General features: G+C 33.4%; 1 protein-coding gene and 1 pseudogene across 2 annotated transcripts; both read left to right on the top strand.

The window, feature by feature from the left end:
* Nucleotides 1-2030: 2030 nt before the first annotated feature.
* On the top strand, nt 2031-2715 carry LOC106774870 (annotated as a pseudogene).
* Nucleotides 2716-5401: 2686 nt separating this feature from the next.
* LOC106775692 (protein ROOT HAIR DEFECTIVE 3 homolog 2) lies at nt 5402-21310 on the top strand. 2 transcript variants are annotated; one of them, XM_022786569.1, is made up of 23 exons: nt 5402-5762; nt 6249-6315; nt 6439-6541; nt 7108-7178; nt 7643-7706; nt 7788-7853; nt 7944-7991; nt 8074-8136; nt 8221-8277; nt 8576-8734; nt 8835-8903; nt 8986-9077; nt 9661-9739; nt 11895-12060; nt 15254-15378; nt 15477-15739; nt 17425-17521; nt 17661-17831; nt 17919-18023; nt 19840-19934; nt 20056-20152; nt 20729-20857; nt 20975-21310. In XM_022786569.1, exons 1-23 carry the CDS (start codon nt 5612-5614, stop codon nt 21011-21013), a joined length of 2376 nt encoding a protein of 791 aa, XP_022642290.1. In that variant the 5' UTR covers nt 5402-5611; the 3' UTR covers nt 21014-21310. The 2 variants fall into 2 exon arrangements, with proteins under 2 accessions (XP_022642290.1, XP_014518330.1); XM_014662844.2 differs by having other exon boundaries at nt 5403-5762; nt 20729-21310.
* Nucleotides 21311-21623: the final 313 nt, after the last annotated feature.

The raw sequence follows: 21623 nt of genomic DNA, 5'->3' as shown, positions 1-21623 counted from the left end.
AATACAGGTGATCATCATTATTATTTCGTGATTTTTCTCAAATAAACTTTTCATTCTTTTTTTGTGTGTGTGAGAAATTTTTAATTTTAAAAAAATTAAACAAAAAGGCTATTTTTTTACTCTTTTAAATATTTTTAATTTTTTAAAATGTTTAAAAAAAATAACGTGTCAAACTCACACGGTGACGTCACATGACAACGATAGTGTAAACAATATCGAATTGAACTGAGTCAAATCAAACTGAACTAAACCAAATCGAATTGAATTAAACCAAACTGAATCAAGCAAAATTGAACCAGATCGAAATGAACCGATATAAATCGAACTGAGCCTGAGTTAAGTCGAGTTGGACTGGACAGAACTAGATCGGACCGAACCAGACCGAATTGAATCAAACCGAACTGAACTGTACAAAACTGAACATAACCGAACCACACTAGACCAGACCAGACCAAATCGATCAAACTGAATCGAACCGAATCGAACTAGACAGGACCAAACCGGATTGGACCGAACCAAAACGGATCGGGGCGAACCAGACCAGACCGAACCAGACCGAAATGAACCTAATTGAATTGAACCGAACCAAACCAAAATAAATCGGACCAAACCGAACCGAACCAGATCGAAATGAACTGATATAAATCGAACTGAGCCTGATCCAAGCCGAGCTGGACTAGACAGAACTAGATCGGACCGAACCAGACCAAATCGAATCAAACCGAACTGAACTATCCAAAACCGAACATAACCGAACCACACCAGACCAGACCAGACCAAATCGACCAAACCGAATCAAACCAAACTGGATTGAACCAAACCAAAGCAAACTGAACCAAACTGGACCAAGCCGAACCAGACCGAACCGAACTAGACCGAACCAAAATGGATCGGACCGGATTGGACCAAACCAAAATGGATCGGACCGGACCGGACCAGACCGAACCAAACCGAAATGAACCTAATCGAATTGAACCAAACCAAACCAAAATGGACCGAACCAGACCAAACCGAACTGAGTCAAACTAAACTGAACTAAACCGAACCGAAACGAGATCAGACCAAACCGAACCGAACCGAACCTAACTGAATCGAACTGAGACTAGCCAAACTGAATCGAACCGAACTAAGCCGAACAAAACCAAGCCAAATCGATTCGAAACGAACCAAGCCTAATCGAGCCGAGCTGAACCAAACCAAACCAACAGAGCCGAACCAAATGAAACTAGACCAAACCAAACAAAACCGAACCAAACCGGATTGGACCGAACCAACCGAACCAAACCGAACCGAACCAGACCGAACTGAACTGGACCAAATGAACCAAATTGAATTAGACTGAACCGAACTAAACCAAACCGAACGGGACCAGACTAAATCAAACGAGAGCAAACCAAACCAAATTAAACCAAACCGAACCAAACAAGACTAGACAAAACCGAACGTGACCGACTTGAACCAAACGGAATCAAACCGAACCGATCCGAGCCAAATCGAGTCGAGCCCATCTATGTTTAGCCGAGCTTAATTGTGCGGAGCCGAGCTAGGCCAGGCCAAGTCAGGCCAAACTGAACTGATCAAAACCGAACAGAATCGAACCTAGCTGAACCAAACCAAAACGAGTCAAACCAAGCCTAATTGAGCCTAGCCGAGCTGAGCCGAACCAAACCGAATTGAATTGTGCCGAGCCAAATTATGCCAAACTTGATCAAGTCGAGTCGAATTAAGCAGGGCCAAGTCTAACCGAGCCGATCAAAGGGGGGCTGAGCCGATTCAAGACGAGCCAATCCGGGCCAAATTGAGCCAAACTAAACATAATCCAGCCAAACCTAACTAAAATAAACCAAACTCAGTCGAACTAAATTGAATCGAACCGAGCTGAACCAAAGTGAACCGGAATAAGCATAAATTAAAATAGATAATTTTCCCATAAATTAAAATTAGTTTGTGAAAATATTTAAAAAATAAACGTAATGTATAAACAAATATTTGAAAATTATCTCACACATTAAGTTCATTTTTATCTTTAATTTTCTTTTCTGAAATAAACTTATAAAAAGTCTTTACATTTTCTTTTCTTTCAAAGAAATTAAATCTTAGGACATTCGCAATTGTTCCGTTGTGGAAGGAAAACAGAACAGAGCATAACAAAGAAGAGAAAAGAAGAACAAGAAAGAGTTGGAGTTTGTGATCTGAAAAATGGGGAGCGAAGAGGAGAAGGGGGAATTCTACCTGAGATATTACGTGGAGCACAAGGGGAAGTTCGGCCACGATTTTCTTGAATCTGAGTTCAGACCCGACGGCAAGCTCCGTTACGCAACCACTCCAACTACAAAAACGACATCATAATCCGCAAGGAGGTGTACCTCACTCCCACCGTTTTACATGAGTGCCGCCGTATAATCGCGGAGAGCGAAATCATGAAGGAGGACGATAATTCCTGGCCGGAATCTGATCGGTTGGGACGCCAGGAGTTGGAGATTGTCATGGGATACGAGCACATTTCCTTCACAACTTCCAAGATCGGGTCTCTCGTCGACGTTCGATCAAGTGTCGATCCGGAAGACTTTCAAATCTTTTACTATCTTGTTCAGGTCACTCATATTTCCCATTTTCATATCATTCTGTTGGTGCTGAGTTTTTAGTTCAGTTTCTGGAATTTGGTTATATATGTGTATAATGAAATTTAATGCGCCGACTAAATAATTTATTCCAAAAGGTGAAATACTTTTTTTTTTGAAGGTTCTGTCAAGCTATATATATATATATATATATATATATATATATATATATATATATATATATATATATATATANTATATATATATATATATATATATATATATATATATATATATATATATATATATATATATATATGACACACCGGATATTTGCAAGTACAGGATACATGTAAATATTATAGAAAGAAGAGTCCAATGTTTATTATTATTATTATTTAAACAAGCTAGATGAAGAATTCTTTCAATTACTTAAAATTGGTCATTTTAAATAAGCAGTTTCTTAAAAACTTTTGACCAGACTAATATCATTGACTATTTTGACCTACTTATATTACATATTTTTCCTGCGTACGTAACGATGTCGTTTTCATCGATGATCGAGGACTAACCAATTTTACAGTAGAAGAATTATTAGAACAGAAAGTTTTTTAAAACAAAAGTTAAAGAATTCACTCTCTTTTAACATACTCTGAGGATTAAATTAACTATTTTGGTCCTACTTTGATTATTAGTTTTTTTTTTCTTCCGGACAACCTTTTCTCTGTCTATTTATTTTATTCATTATCAACACTTGGATCCATACAATAGTAAGTATACATAAATCTCTAATATATCTGTATGATTTTGTTCGAACATATTGTATGTCAAGTTGTAAACAATTAATATTTTTTCCATAATTACTTGACTGATATTCAATTATTATTTTGATCTTTTATTTAATATTTACGTAATTGTAATTTTCTTCATTAATGTTTTGTTTTGCATATAAAATTGTAAATATTGTATATTTTAACATTAAATCATTAATAATATTATGTGTTACTTTGATGTTGTTGTTTTTTTCCTAAATACAAATTTAGTTAATATTTAAAATAGTAAAAAACAAACATAACTGTATCCATTATCCAATGAAAATAATAATAAGACAGAAAAGATATTATACTTAAATACGATTTTTGTTTACTTCAAAATGGGAGTAGTACATCTTAGACCCATACATCCTTAAATCCATCTCATTAATAATCATTACTCACTAGTTAGAATTAAAACAATAAAAAAAGAGTAAGAAGAATGAATGGAAGAATAATAAACAAAAGAAATTGAAAAATGACAAAAAGAAGAAAGAGGAATATAAGAAAAGATGAAATAACATATGTTTATCAATTTTGAGAAGGAACTAATTAACTCTAGAAATAATTTTTTTTTATTAGGAAAATACGATGATAATTTGTATTCTTTTAAACGGATTTGCAAGGAATTGAGAGAGCGAATTAGCGAAATTATAAACTTATGATATCCGCTTATCTGAGGAGATTTGTGGGTATAATACGTGTTTTTACAAAAATAACCTCACTTATTGAAGAGTGGAAGTGACCAATGAGATTTCACGGTGACACTCAAAAATCATGGAAGCAGGCTATCACAGATTTTGTAACTTTGGAGAATAAGTAACGTATTCTTTGAAACTGATTTTTTTGTGATTAAAGGTAAGGGAAACAGTTTTAGATTTGTTGGAATCGATTCCATGCTGGTAAGTTATCTGGGAATCTAGTCTTTTTGTGCATGGAAATGCCGACATGTTTGCTATGTACCAACTAACTATTTTTCTACTGTCTTTAATTAATTACCATGATCAATTATATCTATTAACTTACATTAAAAAATTTGGAATAATGGTAGTTTTATAACGTGTAATGTGAATTAATTATAGAACAATCAAATCTTATGTAAATATAATGTTTATTATCAGTAGAAAAGACAATCTAGAAAGGTGATTAAGTTAAAAATATCTCATTATTGAATTTAGAGAGTTGATTAAGCATCTTATACAATCTAAAAATATAAATAAAATACAATATATATATATATATAATTAATGAGTTCGACTACTTTTATTTTTTAAAGCAGTTTTGCAAGATGAAACTGGGTTTTACTTTTTTTTTGCGAGATTTAAGAATATTTATAAATTTGATAATAATTTCAAAAAATTATTGAACAATAGTTTTTAAAATAAATATTTGTAATTAATAAAACATCATTTGAGTGTCTACCAAAACCTATTGTATTGTTTATTTTTTAATTATAGTAATTCAAATCATTTTTATAAAAAAACATATATTATTCATAAATATAATTTTATATTATTATTATATTTAAGGATAATTTAGTAACTTTAATTTTTTATTCACTAAAATATTTTTTTAATTTATCATATCACTCAAATTTTTCATAAATTCTTACAAAATTTATTTTCAAATCGATTTTTTATTATTTTCAAAGAAAACAACAATACACTTTATTCTTTAAATTCATCCAGTCATCTTCCTCAAAATCATGGGAACAAAACGTGCAAGAGGAGGAGTACTGTTTTAAATAGCCAAGTGAATTAAGCACTTTAATAGATAAATCCAGCTTAGCAATGGAGTAGAGGACGTATCAAGTCATACATTGCATAAAATTAATACCAATTAACATTCATGAATCAGAGGTAACACGAGACGTATTAAATATACATATTTTTAATTTACTAAATTTTAGAAGTTAGATTTAAGGCTATGAGTGAGAGAGAAGCCTATGAAAAGTTTTTATTTGATTAATTTAAAATTTGATAAAAAAGCGAAAATGATTAGGTAGCTTGATTGGATGCGAGTGGCACGTGTCATTGGACGCACGTCAAACAGAAGCCAACAAGACTTGTGTTTCTTCTCTTCGATCCTTTTCCCTCTTTAGGCAAATGCAGTGTTAGTAGCAAGTCCGCACAGCAATCAAAGAATCTTCACTGAAAGCAAAGCGGAGCGAATCAGAGATCCAAAGCAATCTGTTCGTCAATTCTAGGATTTCTCTTCACTTCAGCTCTCCGGCGAGGCATGGCCAACGACGGTTCCTGCGCCACGCAACTCATCGACGGCGACGGCGAGTTCAACGTCGCCGGCCTCGACAACTTCATCAAGACTGTCAACCTCGCCTCCTGCGGCCTCTCCTACGCCGTCGTCGCCATCATGGGACCGCAGAGTAGCGGTGCGTCTCGATCCTTCCCTTTGCTCGTTCTGAATTCTTGATTTACTTCGGTTGAACTTCTGCTGTGTTTCTTTTGTCGTTGTTGAGCCTGGATCGGTTTATCGTAGCGTGATTTATAAGTCTATGTCTACTCTGAAGTGGAGTTTTGTAGTTAGTGATTAGGTTTATTTAATTTGACGATTGATTGACGTAACTCGTTTTGGAATTTGAAAGCGAGGCTGAGATGTGATGCATTCATGGATTAGGAGAAAGAGAATATGTTATATAGTTGTAGCGAAAAAAAGTAAATAATTTTTATTATTGGAGTTGCTATTGCCATGCATGTCCGTTTCTGATTTTTGTAGTTTTAACCGGTTTTGGCTATCAATCGGGTGCAGTTTATTTTTAGCTCTAGGCTCTCTCTTTCTCTCTCTCTCTCTCTCTCTCTCTCTCTCTCTCTCTCTCGTGGACTTGTGTGAGTTAATGTTATGTTTTTCTTGTGTGCAGGAAAGAGCACGTTAATGAATCATCTTTTCCACACAAGTTTCAGGGAGATGGATGCTTTCAGGGGGAGGTTTGGTTCTGAAATTACTGAGCTGTTGTTTTGGGTGGCTAAAACTGAATGTCTCTGACATTCTTGCTGCCTGTTATGTTCTAGTTTATGGCGAGCATCTAATTGGGTATCATATTGTTGCAGATCTCAAACGACCAAGGGCATTTGGATTGCCAAATGTGTCGGGATTGAGCCAGCCACAATTGCTATGGATTTGGAGGGTACTGATGGAAGGGAGAGGGGCGAGGTAATCCTTGTTATTTTTTTTTTCTTTTCATTTTCTGTTATTTCTATCACCTAGTGCGATAGGACTATTCTTATTGTTATTTTCTACACAAGTCGTTTTTTGTCTGTATAAAACCTGTAATGATCACACGAGTTTGATTTATTAGTCATTTTAGGCCGCCGCCTTTAGAGCATCTGATAAGAGTGACCTGATATTATATACTACGAAAATACTATAATTTCTCAACCTGGCTTGGTGTTGACTGTTGACTTTGGTTCTGCTGCAATGTTTTCTTTCAAATTCATTTTTGTAATTTCCTTTTCGTTCAACCAACTGTCAAGGGTTATTTTTTGACAAACCTAGTTGGAAAATGAAATCTACTTTAATGGTCTCGCGAGATGCTTCCCTTTACCGTTCTTTTTATAAAAGAAAATTCCTCGAATAAACATCAAATCACCCTGACCATATCTTTAGTTGATATTTTGAAATGTATGCTATCAGTGACTCGTAAAACAAGTTGTAGCTTCATTTTTACTGACAAATATTCCTGTTGTGTCTTTTTTATGTGAATCAAAACTCACTCTCAGGATGACACTGCTTTCGAGAAACAGAGTGCTCTTTTTGCTTTGGCAGTATCAGATATTGTTCTGATAAACATGTAAGTTTTTAGCTCTAAATTATTGCTTTATAAAAAGCTGAATGAATCAAATTCTGGGGAAATGATTGAAGTAAGGCATTATGCTTGGCTATTTAAAAGTTTCTTAACAAATTCACATCCAATATGTTTGTGCAGTCCGTACATGCTGCATTACATAACTGAAGTCTAGGTGGAATTGCAAATCTTTCTGTCTAACTTGGTGTATTTCCTGTTCGTTCTAGTAACTCGTGTTTTAAGATAACCTTGCTAACTGTCCACCTGACACTTAGTAAGGATCATTCACATTGTATGTCAGTGAGTATACGATGAATTATAATATGTGCTGGTGCAAAAGATCAGTAATTGGATTTAATCAGAAAGTAAAAAAGAACTCTGTTTCATGGTTTATGGGAGCCTAAAGGAAAACTTGTGCAAACATTCAATCCACTTTGGACAACTTTTTATGTTTTTTGTTTTATTCACAGGTGGTGTCATGACATTGGTCGAGAACAAGCAGCCAATAAACCTCTTTTGAAAACAGTTTTTCAGGTAGTTTTTAGCCATGGATTTACCTTTGGTTGGGTATTCAATATTTGAGATTTCACACTTTGGTCCTTCTTGTATTTGTAGGTCATGATGCGGTTATTCAGTCCCCGGAAAACGACATTGCTTTTTGTTATTCGAGATAAAACAAAGGTATAGAATCATGGGTCCTTTTTTGAGAACGCACCCTTTTTATAGTATTTTACTATTCAATGTTTTTCACGTTTCTGGCTGTCTATGCAGACCCCACTTGAACATCTGGAGCCTATTTTAAGAGAAGATATTCAGAAGGTGTGTTTCCCATTTGACTTTTATTCTTGTGGTTTCTTGTTTTTCTTCATCATTACTGCTTACCTTGATGTGAATTCCTCAGATTTGGGATAGTGTTAGAAAACCCCAAGCACATCAACATACTCCTCTAAGTGAATTTTTCAATGTAAGTTCTATCTATCTCCCTTTTGCACGTGTCAACTGTCTTAGTGTATATTATTGTATATGATTAATGAATCTTCAAATGAAGGTGGAAGTTACTGCTCTGTCAAGTTATGAGGACAAGGAGGATAAGTTCAACGAGGAGGTACACTTCAATAGACAATGCATCACTTTTGGAATTTGTGTTAGGATACTTTTTCCCCTGTTCTGGAGTGATTACTAATTTCTAAAATTCAATTGATTTTCTAGACTTGGTTAAATTGATAGTTTTCAGCATGAGTGTTTTAGCAAGTAATGAAGATTTTGAAACTTTTGTACTTAAAACCTTTCCATTTTGGGTTCTTTCCTTATTCGGCTGTAGAGTGTAGTATAATAAGCTTCTTTTACAACTGTAATTATACTCGGATATGATGTGGATCATAGAGTTACACTTATTCATACAGGTTGCTCTATTACGGCAACGTTTCTTTCATTCTATAGCACCTGGAGGTTTGGCTGGTGATCGGCGTGGTGTTGTGCCTGCTTCTGCATTTTCTATTAGTGCACAGCAAATATGGAAAGTCATACGAGAAAACAGGGATCTCGATCTTCCAGCTCACAAGGTTTCCTATTAGCTTATTTTTAGGATGGGATGAAACAATTTTTCATCTTTTATTTTTTTATTTTTATTTTCTTTTATCTATTTGCCATTTTATTTAACAGGTAATGGTTGCAACTGTGCGTTGTGAAGAAATTGCTAATGAAAAACTTAACCAACTACAGTCTGACAAGGTGCTTATCCATTTCCTTTCTATCGTGAGTTGCTTCAGCTATTTTTAGAGTAAATAATCTCATGAGAATGAATTTGGCTTAGGGTTGGCTGGAATTGGAAGAAGCTGTTCAATTAGGTCCAGTACGAGGTTTTGGGGAAAAGCTGAGCTCCATTATTGATGCCAGCCTTTCACAGTATGTTCCAGATGCTGGTGGACTTTTCAATTTAAGTTCAAGAAAAATCTACGTTCAGTGACTACAGATCTATTCCAGTTATTTTTTCATGCTTAAATATTTAATCTTATATATATATATATATATATATATATATATATATATATGTATGTATGTATGTATGTATGTGTGTATGTATGTGTGTATGTATGTATTATGAATAAATGCATAAGAATAAAGCTTATATGCATAACCAATTTTTTCTTGACCTAGACTTTAATTTGATAAATTTTCTTTTAATAACAACACTTACTGTTGATTTTTCTTATTTGAACCCTTAACATAAGATAATAAAATATCTTCATTCTTTCTCCCAGTATTATGTATCATTTAATTTATCAACATTTTAAAACAAAATTCAATTCATCAAAATTGTATTGTAAATTGAAAGTTTCAAGTAATATGCAATTCTTTAAACATGTTTTATTCACCTGTGCAACTCGTGGGGGCTGTTAGTTAGCTTTCCATCTTTTTAGATAATTCAATTGTGTCCTAAGATTCTAATCTTTTGTTCTATATGTTGATAATATCTTGTTTTCAACAGATATGATGAAGAGGCAATTTTCTTTGAAGAATCTGTGAGAAATGCAAAACGAAAGCAATTGGAATCGAAGGCATTGGATGTAAGGCTGCTGGCTGTGCTTTTGCTATTTGTTTCTTATTTTAAAAGAATTTTGATGTAGTAAATTATGTTTTGATTTCACTGTAATTAGAAAACAACTTTGATCGATTTTTCATTAGCCAAATCTAAGTATATCTAGAATAGTGACAAATAAATGAAACTAAATCCTTAAAACCAAAAGGAGTAATAGTACAAGAAGGTCTCCAAATATTGGAGTGAACTAAGGAGAAAAGAGAAGAAATTCATTTATTAGTTCTATTAGAAAAGGACCGATGAATATTGACACCATCTTCTGCAATTTGGTCAACCGGTGATGTATTCATTAGGCATGAATCATTGGGGAAACAGTGGATGGCAATCATCTGTTTTGATATTTGATCCTATGAGCAAACAATATTTTTAATTAAATTGAAGGTAATGTCATGGGATTTGGTCAGCTGGGTGAAAAAAAGTAAATTAAATGGACAGTTAGGTACATATAGAACATAGTCAGCAGTAAGAGATGGAAGGGGGTTGGTGCCAATGCCATATGCTTGTGTTTGTGAACCATCAATAACGGTAATGGAGGACAAATTGTCAGATAAGGGAAGGGAAAAGAGAATGGTTACCAAACATATTATTGGTTGCACCAAAGTCAATGACCCAAGGACCCAGGGTTAAGAGAGACAAGTAGATGATTCACCTGTGTGTGTCCACCAAAGCAATGCTACTAGCAATTTTGCAATTTTCATACCATTGGAGAAAACCCACTTATGTTTCTGGAATCATACATCGCTGGTTAGCTGGCAATGCAAGAGCAACAGGTGACTTAGTAGTATATGCCTAAGCAATATTGCTCACCCAAGGAGGTTTTGCATGCAGCCTCCAACATCTATGAATGTACGGTCATTGTGGTAACATTGCTCACGTTTTAAACTTGTGCAAAAGCACCCATAACTAGTGTTCTGTAAGGCAAATATAGAAGTGTCCCAAACTAAAGAGGTACACATCTCCATGTATATTTATTTTGATGAGACAAAAGTTACAGTATGGATTATTGGTGATCCTAGAATCTAATGACGTATCAACTTACTCTTGAGGATATCCATAAAAATCTGTTGTAAGAAATGTATATCGGTTCTCAAGTTCCTGCTTTACATATTTAAATCGTGTTAGGAACTCATTTAAATCTTGTTTGGTACATAAATCTTCCCAAGATAAGCAGACAGTGCCAAGAGGTCTTGGCAAACATTATAGGTTTGGGTGTGGTGTGTCCATTGTTTGTGTTCATTTACCGGGTTGGATTCAACTGTGGTAGTTAGATGGGATGATCCAACCCACTTAGCCCTAACCTGGTTTAGTCCAAGTGGAATAGTTAGATCCATCCATCTTCCCAATACTAACAATATGGTTAGAAAAGATTGGAGAACCTATTCTAGATGCAGAGTTCTTGCTTGAAGCCAATTTGAAAACGAGAACTAAAATAATTGAAGGAGAGAGGAAATAAGGTTGAACCACCAAATCAACTCCGATGGAGCCTCAATAGCAAAGGTGTGGTCACATGGAGGAAGCGACTTGGGTGAGGGGTAGATAATCCTCATGTGCTGGCAGGGAAGGCGAGATAGTGGATCCACTGAGCTAACATGGCTTTCAAGAGGCTCTGATATGGTGTTAAACTATAAGAAAAAGAAGTATTTAGCTGAAACCGTGTGCTATGTAACAACACTAGTGATTTAGTTATATTGACTTTTCAATACAATATATAGTGGAAGCTTGATATTCTCTAACGATAATATTATGATACTAGAATAAATAGTAAATGTCACTATAATATAGATATGATGTTGATATGTCTGGTCATAAATATTTGTAAGTATAACGATATGATCCTTATTTCTGTAATTATAACAATATAAAATGATTTTTGAGTTCTTAAACACTATTCTACTTTAGTTGTACCTAATAACCGCTACGAATATTCAAACATTGTTTAGTACGATAATTGATCCCACTTCCTATATTTTTACTACTTCCTATATTTTTACTCATACCACCCTGCACAAAACACTAAATCCTAAAACTGCTGAATACTGAACTGAGAACTCATAAGGACTTCTGAAGGCTGTGTTTGTACATAAAACTCTGGTAATGTTTTTTTATTGGTGTCAACTTTTCAGCTTGTGTACCCTGCTTATACAACATTGCTAGAGCATATACACGCTAAAGCTCTAGATGATTTTAAGACTAAACTGGAACAATCACTAAACAATGGAGAGGGGTTTGCTTCATCTGTTCGCACTTGGACTCGAACTATTATGGATGAATTTGACAAAGGATCTGCTGGTAATAATCTGATTTTATTCTTCATAACATGTACAACAGTCTGTTCTAACTTTATATGCATCTTTCAAAATTATGTGAAAATTGGGGTGCTAATGCTAGCTTGACTTTTCATTTACCCTGAGTTTATATTAGTTGTCATTCTGTCATTTCTGCCTTGATTGTTTTACTTTCCCACTTAAGACTTGCATGGATGAGGATATTTAAAAATTAAAGAAAATTGATGGGAATCACAACTATTGTTAGGATTTTGATCCTATTCTGTGAAGCTTTACATTATATCAATTCCCAAGTACTTTTGTGTCTAAGAAAATTTCGTTGACTATAATACGAGATCTTACTTTCAATTCATAGTAGGTTTAGCAAATACAAGGGTGTCTGCATTCAGGAACGATCAGGGGAAAATAAGATAGTGTTTTTGAGAATGCATGTTACTATGGTGCTGTGTCTTTATTAAGTTAATTGAGTGAATTTTTGAGTTTGGCTTTGTCAAGAGCGTATTTAAATGACTTAGATTGAGATATGGAGAAAAAAATGAATTCTTCAAAGGATGCATACTACTACAAGTCTCTTGGTTTATATATCCTATTAATGGGCCTGTGTTAATAGTGAAATATAGATTATTTGAATAATTAATTATAGGTATAATGGATATAAGTTTTTTGTTTGGATATGTTATTTAAAAAGTGATTTTGAGATAATCTATTTTGTTTGGTTCAGTTGAATTACTCAAGTGATTTGAGATTAAGACTATATATATGTTTGTGTGCCCCTGTCCACACATGCATATGTATGTATCTATTTATATATATATATATATATATATATATATATATGTATATATATAGTTACAAAGGAGCAATGAGTATAACAAGAAAAGAAAGCAGACGAGACGGGGAGAGAGCAGAGTTTTTCATGATTATAAGAAGGAATGATATATTATCTAAAATGTAAATCTAACACTGTTTTTAGTTCACTTCTATTTTCCCATTTTATCCACCACAATTGATTAATTTAAATACAAAGCCAAGTACTGCAAAATAACTCGGACCAGTCATTAAATGGGTGGGTCAAGATATTGGTTTAAAGATTGAATGGTTCAGTTGTTGTTGAAGAAATATAGGTTTAAAGATTGAATGGTTCAGCTCAATTTAACGTCGTCTGGAACAACTTATCGGTTAGGATAAATTTGGCTCAACATTACAAAATATGATCCAATTGAGACAGTTGTAAATATGAGGGTCCAACTGAGATTACTATACAAAAGTGAAGACCAACCGAAGGTTTAAACCAAGAAATATAATATCATAACTTTATAATTGGAAAAATTAAAATATAACATGATTTTATATGTTCTTAACATTTAAAGTTCCTTCAAAAGCTCAAATAAAAAAATTACAATATTAAGTATCTAAGTTTCAACAATGTACATCATCATTTATATATAAGTTTCTATTTAGAATAAAAAAGAAAATGACAAATATTTTAGGTTTATATTTATTTTTTATGAAAATTTTAAAATGCTATTATATTAAAAAAAATTATTGACCTGCTTTAAATCGGTTTTTACCAGATTTTCTTCTGGCTGTTTTTTCGCTTTATTTGAATCATCTCAGACCCCGTCTCTGTTCTAAGTGACTAGCTTGGTCACACTTTTTGTAATTTTACCTTAAAAAATATTTCTTTTGGGATTATGTTTGAAATTGCCTTAGATTCTGTATTGTCTAAGATCATTAGTCAATCATGAAGCAGAAAATATCAGGAATTTATTATTCCTCCATATCACTGATACTGAAAGTTTGTCTTCTGTTATTTTATATATAAGTTTTATATTTGTTCATTTAATTAAATGGAAAGAAAAATCTGTGTATAAGATTGGCTTCTCTCTATCTACATCTCAGGATGCCTCTTATTATCTTCAGTTCAGGTCTTACTCGATAATAAGTTCATGCGTCACATGTTTAAAGAAATACTTTTCATCAGAATTTGTAATTACCCATTTACTAATTGCCTTGGAAATAGTCCTCACTTAGTCTATTAAGAGGCCTCTTTCTCTCTCTCTCTCTCTCTCTATATATATATATATATATATATATATATATTATTTTAATTTCTGCATAACCTAAGTATAGGACTAGTCTTTGGGATATCTCATGATATTTTAGGTATCCTAGAGATTATCTCGTAGTATTAGTCGTATTTTTCTTTGTTTCCATATCTCATAATATTTTAGGTATCCTATAGATTATCTCTTAGTATTTATTAGTCGTATTTTTCTTTGTTTCCATACTTCCTAGTATCTCATTACTTGTTTCTTTTTTTAGTCAGGATTATGCTTAGTATTATCAGGGTTTTGTATTTTAGATTTAAGAATATAACATGATGACATTGCAGTATAGCTCAATTAATATTAACTCAGTGTTTCATGGTCTAAACTCAACATGGATGAGTAGTATCATATTCACTAGCAAACTTTTCTGATGAATCAATTTCTAGCAACTTTCTGGCAAACTTTGTCCAACCTTCAATTGTCAATGACCTTTATGACTAACTTTTTGATAAACTTCTATCAATTTTTTGACAATGTTTCCAGCTAAATCTTACAGTGAATTGTCACCTCTGTTGAATTTCCAAAAACTGTCAATTTCCAGTTGTGACAAATCTACATTTGGGTTAAATCTGCAGCTGTGTTTATTTTTAGCTTCGACATCTCTAACCACTTCTTTTAGTCCTTGTTTTAGTTTGTCTAATCAGGTCCTGTATCACATTTTCAACCAATTTTTGTGGATCCCATAATATTTTAAAAAGTGTTTATTTGTAGCTATCACCCATTCACTATTTACTTAGGATGTATTCTCCATTCTCTGAAAAGTCTATATATATAGAGAGGGATGTAGATAAAGATATAGATAGGTAGATAGATATTTTTCATAATCTAAGTACAGCGTAGTCAATCAGCTTCACTTTAGCAATTCTATCCTATCTCCCTTCGTCTTTATTTTCTGCCTTTTCCTCCCCCCTAAGCTCAGCGGTTCCTGTTGACTCTCTTTAGAATCAAATCACGTTTCTCACATATAATTGTACTTGAAGTAGAATCACGATATCTTTTTAGTCATTGTTTAAATGTTCTTTTGTATAATCACTAGAACTCCCACTCTTATTTTGTTCATTTTTTAATAATATTTGCACTTTCCAGATGCTGCTGTAAGACATGCTAATTGGGGTGCTTCAAAAGTGCGAGACAAACTTCGTCATGATATTGATTCACATGCTTCATCTGTGCGTGCTGCAAAATTGTCCGAGATAACAACTAATCTTGAGGTAATATTGATATAACAGTGGTTTATTGGTTGAGCTGGGATATGTTTTTTAATGCCTTCTAGTTCTATCAGACACTAAAATAAAAGTATCTTATGCAGAAAAAATTGACCAAGGCATTGACCAAGCCAGTGGAGTCTCTCTTTGAATCAGGTGGAAAGGACACGTGGCTTTCAATAAGAGCACTGCTTAAACGTGAGACTGAATCTGCTGTATCCGAATTTTCTGCTTCCGTTGCTGGTTTTGAGTTGGATGAAGAAACAGTTGAAAGAATGGAACGAAGTTTAAGGGACTATGCGAGAAAAGTGGTGGAAAATAAAGCAAGAGAAGAAGCTGGAAAGATTTTGATACGCATGAAAGATAGGTAAACTGCATTTCAAATATCATGAGATCACGTCATTTATTTTGGTAAAATTTGGTTGTGGATTGTAATATGTATATAAAACTTGATTTACTGTTGAATATTAATGTTTTGGAACTCAGTAGTTGTAAGTATTGAAACAAGACATGGTACACTGCTTCTTTTGTATTTCATTGGTGTATTTGGATAGCGTAGAACTCCATAGTTTATCGAAAGTTTCTGTCTGTTCCTATAATGTCATAGTTGTTTCACTATTTTATTATGTTCTGCTATATGTATTTAGTAGGAGCTACTGTATTAGACATGCATGGAGACAGACAGTTTACATTTATCTGATTAAAAGTAGCAAAAGAAAACTTAAACTATGTAAGGAAATAGAGAATTATGTTATTGATAATAATAACACAATTTCCATTCTAATCACCATTATTGTAATAATCGAATTCTTTAAAATAAAGAAATAAAATTATGTTGAAATGAAAAGGAAGATTCTAAAGATATTTTTTTCCTAATCACTGTAGAGATATTGAGGATACTTCCATCCTAATAATATATTATTTACAACACTTCCTCTCAAATTGGTACATGAACATTAATCATTTGCAACTTGCCAACAAGATTTTGTAATCTGTCTGCTACGGGAAATCCTTTAGTAAAAATGTCTGGTATCCGAAGGAGTACTACAGGAACACGGATTGTAACAAGACCCTTGTCAAAGTTATCTTGATGAAGCCTTGTGAATTCCAATATTTTTGGTCCTATCATGTTGTATTGAATTATGGGCAATGCTTGTGACTGTCTTGTTATCACTACACATATGCATAGGGATGTTAACCTTTATTTTCTGATTTTTATCTAGAGTCTTTCACTCACTCACCTTGAGTAATGACTCAAAATTCAGTTTCTGCACTAAAACACGATATTCTATTTTGATTTTTCCTTCTCTAGTTTATCAGAGTTTCTCCAAGAAATATATAGTAGTCAGAGGTAAATTTTTTGTTAGTAACAGAACATGCATAGTCTGGAAGGAGAATTATATTGTTCAACTGTAAGACCTGCGGTGCTCTATGGGACTGAATGTGGATCCGTAAAAGGACAACTAGACAATAAACTGAAGTGGGTGCTCTATGGTACTGAATGTTGGTCCGTAAAAGGACAACTAGACGATAAACTGAAGTAGTCAATGGGAGTGTTATGCTAGAATGTGGAATATAAAACAGGATGGGAGTAATAGTGAGTATATTATAGAAAAGGTTGGGATGGCTCCAATGATTGAGATAACGGTTGAAAATAACTGAAGGTAATTAGGGCTTATGCAAAGAAAACTTGAAGAAGCCCTGATATGGATAGTAAATCAGATGGAATGTTGCCCAATTGCTTAAGGTGAAGGGTGACCAAGACCGTGGCAAACTATAGGTGAAACCATTAAGAAAGATTTAATGGTCTCAATTTGATTGTATACATGATTTGTGATAGAGCATTATGACACTGTTTGTTCCATGTTGCTTACCCTATCTAGTGGGAAAATGCTTGGATGCTGTCTATTGTTTTTGTATCGGAGGATGCATTATATAATACTTGTACATGTTTATTCTTGTATGATGAATGAAAGTGCACTATTCCCAATAGATGTTTAGATTTTGGATTACTTTGGTGGCTTACTGATTCCTGACTCTAATAATTTCCAGGTTCTCTACCGTATTCAATCATGATAATGATTCACTACCTAGAGTTTGGACTGGGAAGGAAGATATTAGAGCTATTACGAGGGATGCTCGCTCTGCGGTAATTGATAGCAACATCAATGATAAAATTTTGACTCATACGTAAAATTAATTTTTTTTTGGCTCATGCACGAAACTATACTGGAAATTGCTACTCTTTTTTAGCACATTGTAAAGTAACTTATCCTGCCATGTATCAGTCCCTGAAGCTTCTATCAGATATGGCTGCTATACGCCTGGATGAGAAGCCAGATCCCATTGGAAGCATACTTCATTCATCTCTCATAGATAAAACTAGTGCTTCAACATCTTCACAATTAGTAACTCGGGAAGCTTCTGCGGATACTTTGGCTTCAAGCACATGGGAGGAGGTAGTATGTCCGGATATTGTGGTTTCTGATTTCCTCTATTAATGTTATAGTAAAAGTATTATATTTGAGAATCTATATAAAATGTAGGTTTCCCCAGAGGATGTGCTTATCACTCCAATGCAGTGCAAGGCTTTGTGGAGACAATTCCTTGGAGAAACTGAGTATACAGTTACTCAAGCTATTTCAGCTCAGGTAAAGTCATATTTCATATATTCCTGTCTACTTATTCTGTTTTCTTGTTATTAATATATTTTTTCGGCATTGTTAGCCAACTTGTCTGCAGTGTGTTTGAGATAAAAAACTATTCTTATGCCACCTTTATTTGAGAACTTGGGATTTTGGTACAATTGATCATTGACATGGTATAGGAGTTTTTACCATTAAGTGGTGCATGTCATTCCTATTTTTCTAATATAAAGTCAAGTTTCAAGGCAAAATAAAGTGGAATAAGCATTCTCAATGCTTCTTTTCCAGAAGGCTCTTGCATTTCATTAAAGGTGTGGTAGATATAAAACTTTTTGTGTGCTTTAACATAAAAAAAACCTTAGCTTTTTGGCTTGTTGTTTCCTTACAGTATAAACAAAATCCTTAATGTGTGCGTGTGTGTATGCATTGAGAAAGAGGGATGGATGTCAATTAATATGCAATTCACAACCTTGTATAACATGGTTTTTGGGTGGACAGAAGGATCTGTTCATAATATAAGTTTTGAAATATGATCTAATTTGCTGCCACGTTGTAGATTGCTTGATTTTGCCATGTTGACATATTTGCGTAGGTGTCATCCTTTTATCTCAACCAAATACTATAAAACATATCACTTTCTCCGTTCCTATTTATTAGACTATTACTTAATTTATTAGACTAAAATATGTTCAATTTAGTTAATAACTATAAATTTGTTATAATTTTATTTTATTTTTTTGTGAAAACTACTCTTTTCATTAACACTCATTTCTGCCTCTCTCCTATTTGTTTGCCAGCATAAGCTCTCTTTTATTTAAGGATATTTTAGTTTAAAATAATTAATTCAAGAGACATTATGGATGGAGTCTTATAAAAAGGGACAAACACTACTTCTAATTTGGGCTTTATAAAAACGAATTGAGTTTTTTTTTATTCAAATAAAACATACTCTCCCCCATTCTACATCTATTATGATTGTATTTCATTTTTAAGCCTATAAAATGGTATTCAATGTAAAAAAAAAAACGTAGCTAAACAAACAATATATTTTATAATATTGTTATACTATTAAATACACAATAACCTCCAAATATATGAAAGTTCAGACACTAAAATTAGATAAATGACACTATTAATATGGATGCAGCTCGGACAAGGCAATAACTGTGCAAACTCTTTGTTTGTTTGACTTGATGGGGGGATCATGTACTGTAATATGCAAACTTGCATACTGGATTGAGTGAAAAACCGTCACGCAGAACTTATTTTGATGGCTTATCGGTTATATAAATTTCTGAATGGAATTTTATATGGATGAATAACAGTCAGTCATGTGATGTTATTCTCATGTCTGTCTTGAGTGATGTTTGAAAACCAAACTGAAGTTCAACAAGCAAGACCTTCAGGCTCTAGCTCGTGTTTAATTGGTTCAACCTTTGCCACTTAAATTTGAAGATGAAACAAAGTAATGTTCAAACTAAAGATAATGTTAATCCAGTCTGGCTTTTAGAACGTGAATCTCAAACCTCAATGCTTCTACATCCATTTTCCGTGACCTGGTTTTGTCCTGCTTCAGTTGCCTCATTTGCATGATAAAACCAGTTTGGTGAGAGTATTTCTTGTTAGGATTTATTAGAATGGCGTCTGCTCCAAAGTTTTCGCAGTTTCTATTTTCTTCTTTTTTTGGTCCTTTAAGTTTTACCTAGCGGCAGATTCTATGAAAATATGCTTTTTGTCCTTTATATTTGCCTTAAAACACTTATCTAACTCCAGACTCACTAACAAAGGTATTATTTCCTTTTCGTTTTTGGTGTGTATTCAGGAGGCCTTCAAGCGGAGTAACAATTGGCTACCTCCTCCGTGGGCGATAATGGCAATGGTCATACTTGGTTTTAATGAGTTTATGATGCTACTGAAGTAAGTATCACTTTTAAAAAAATTTAACTATTAATTATTTGTTGTTTTCATTATTATGTTTCATTGGACCTTTTTTTTCTGCAATTTAATGATTACATTTTCTGACTTGTATGTAAAACAGAAATCCTCTCTACCTGCTGTTTATATTTGTTGCCTATCTACTTGGAAAGGCCGTCTGGGTACAAATGGATATAGCTGGGGAGTTTCGACATGGCACTGTGAGTACGAGTGAATTTTTTACCTTTCCCAGCAGTAAGATTGTCAAGATTCTGTGATGGTTTTTCTACCCAAGTCAATGACTCTTGCAATCGTGCCATTTGCACACGTACACACGCACTAGTTAGGCCCATTGGCATTTTTTTTTTATAAATTGCATAACGCAAAAGTTATGATGTTTGCTAAATATACATTTAAGGTTTATGTATTTATGGTCATTAATAAATTATCAGATTTTGTATGTGGTCCCTAATATATATTTTTTAATTATTTTGTTCGTTATAAATGTTTGTTTTATTTTTTTATTTTTATCTTAAAAACACTATTTGAATCAATTTATTTCACTATTTATATAAACCGCTTTCAAGATCAAAAGCAAAATAATAATTTATTGGTAATTTATTAAAAAATAGGATTTATTAGTTCAAAATTTATTGTTTGTCTAGTTGGCTTTGTTCTGTTGAATGTTATTGTAAGAGAAAAACAATGATAAATAGAAGAGACGGCTTAATGATATCAGCTACAAAGGTGACTAGCATTGTCTGAGTTTGTTAATGTTATGGCTATATTGTTTGCAGCTGCCTGGACTACTATCCATTTCATCAAGGTTTCTTCCCACAGTAATGAACCTTATTAAGCGTCTTGCTGAAGAAGCTCAGGGGAATCAAACCCCTGAAGAATCTCAAGGGTCAGCTTCCCAGACACAGGTATTCAGAAATCAAGTGCACAAACCCGATTCAGTATCAAGCTCAATTTCCAATATATCTAGTGTTGGCTCCTCATCTAATGATGATAATGAATACTCAACGGCAAATTTGTCTCAGAGGAGAAGAACAAACGCTCCACAAGCTGAGTTTTCATGACAATTTGATTTGGAGACACGATTGGCATCAGAAAAGAAATGCACCAGTTAGGGTGACTTCCCAGATCAGTTTTGTTTACTACCTATTCTATTTTACATTTATATTTTACTCTTCACTGTAACGTGTAAATTATCTTATTATATGAAGGACCCCTATTTGGGTTCTGCAACTATAGAACATTATCTTCAGTCCAATAGCGACGGAATAACATTATAAACTAGTTTTCCTTTAAATTTTACCAATTTTGAATTGTTTCTGATACTTAATCATAGCTTTATCAACACATGAAATTGGCTATTTCTTTGGAGGAAAATCCATTTACGTAGCTGACGCTCACACTATTAAAAGTTATAGATGTTTTTGAGAGTTGTAAATTTTATGTTTGGTTGGTTGATAATGTTTGATTTGTTAATATTAGTGTTTGAGCGAAAATCTGGTTGTGTTAAATGTTTGTGCTGAATTGAGAAATTTAGGATCTGATTACATATTTGAACAAGTTTATATAATCTGATATTGAGAGTTGTTTTTGACGAAAGTACTAAGTAGGAATACTAGTTTAACCATTTAAACTGGTTCTGTTTTTCTTAAATCATAAATTTAAGTTTGTTAA

The sequence above is a fragment of the Vigna radiata genome, chromosome 10 (genome assembly GCF_000741045.1).
Source record: "Vigna radiata var. radiata cultivar VC1973A chromosome 10, Vradiata_ver6, whole genome shotgun sequence".
In the NCBI taxonomy this organism is placed as follows: domain Eukaryota; kingdom Viridiplantae; phylum Streptophyta; class Magnoliopsida; order Fabales; family Fabaceae; genus Vigna; species Vigna radiata.
This window is presented reverse-complemented; position numbering and strand designations above follow the sequence as displayed.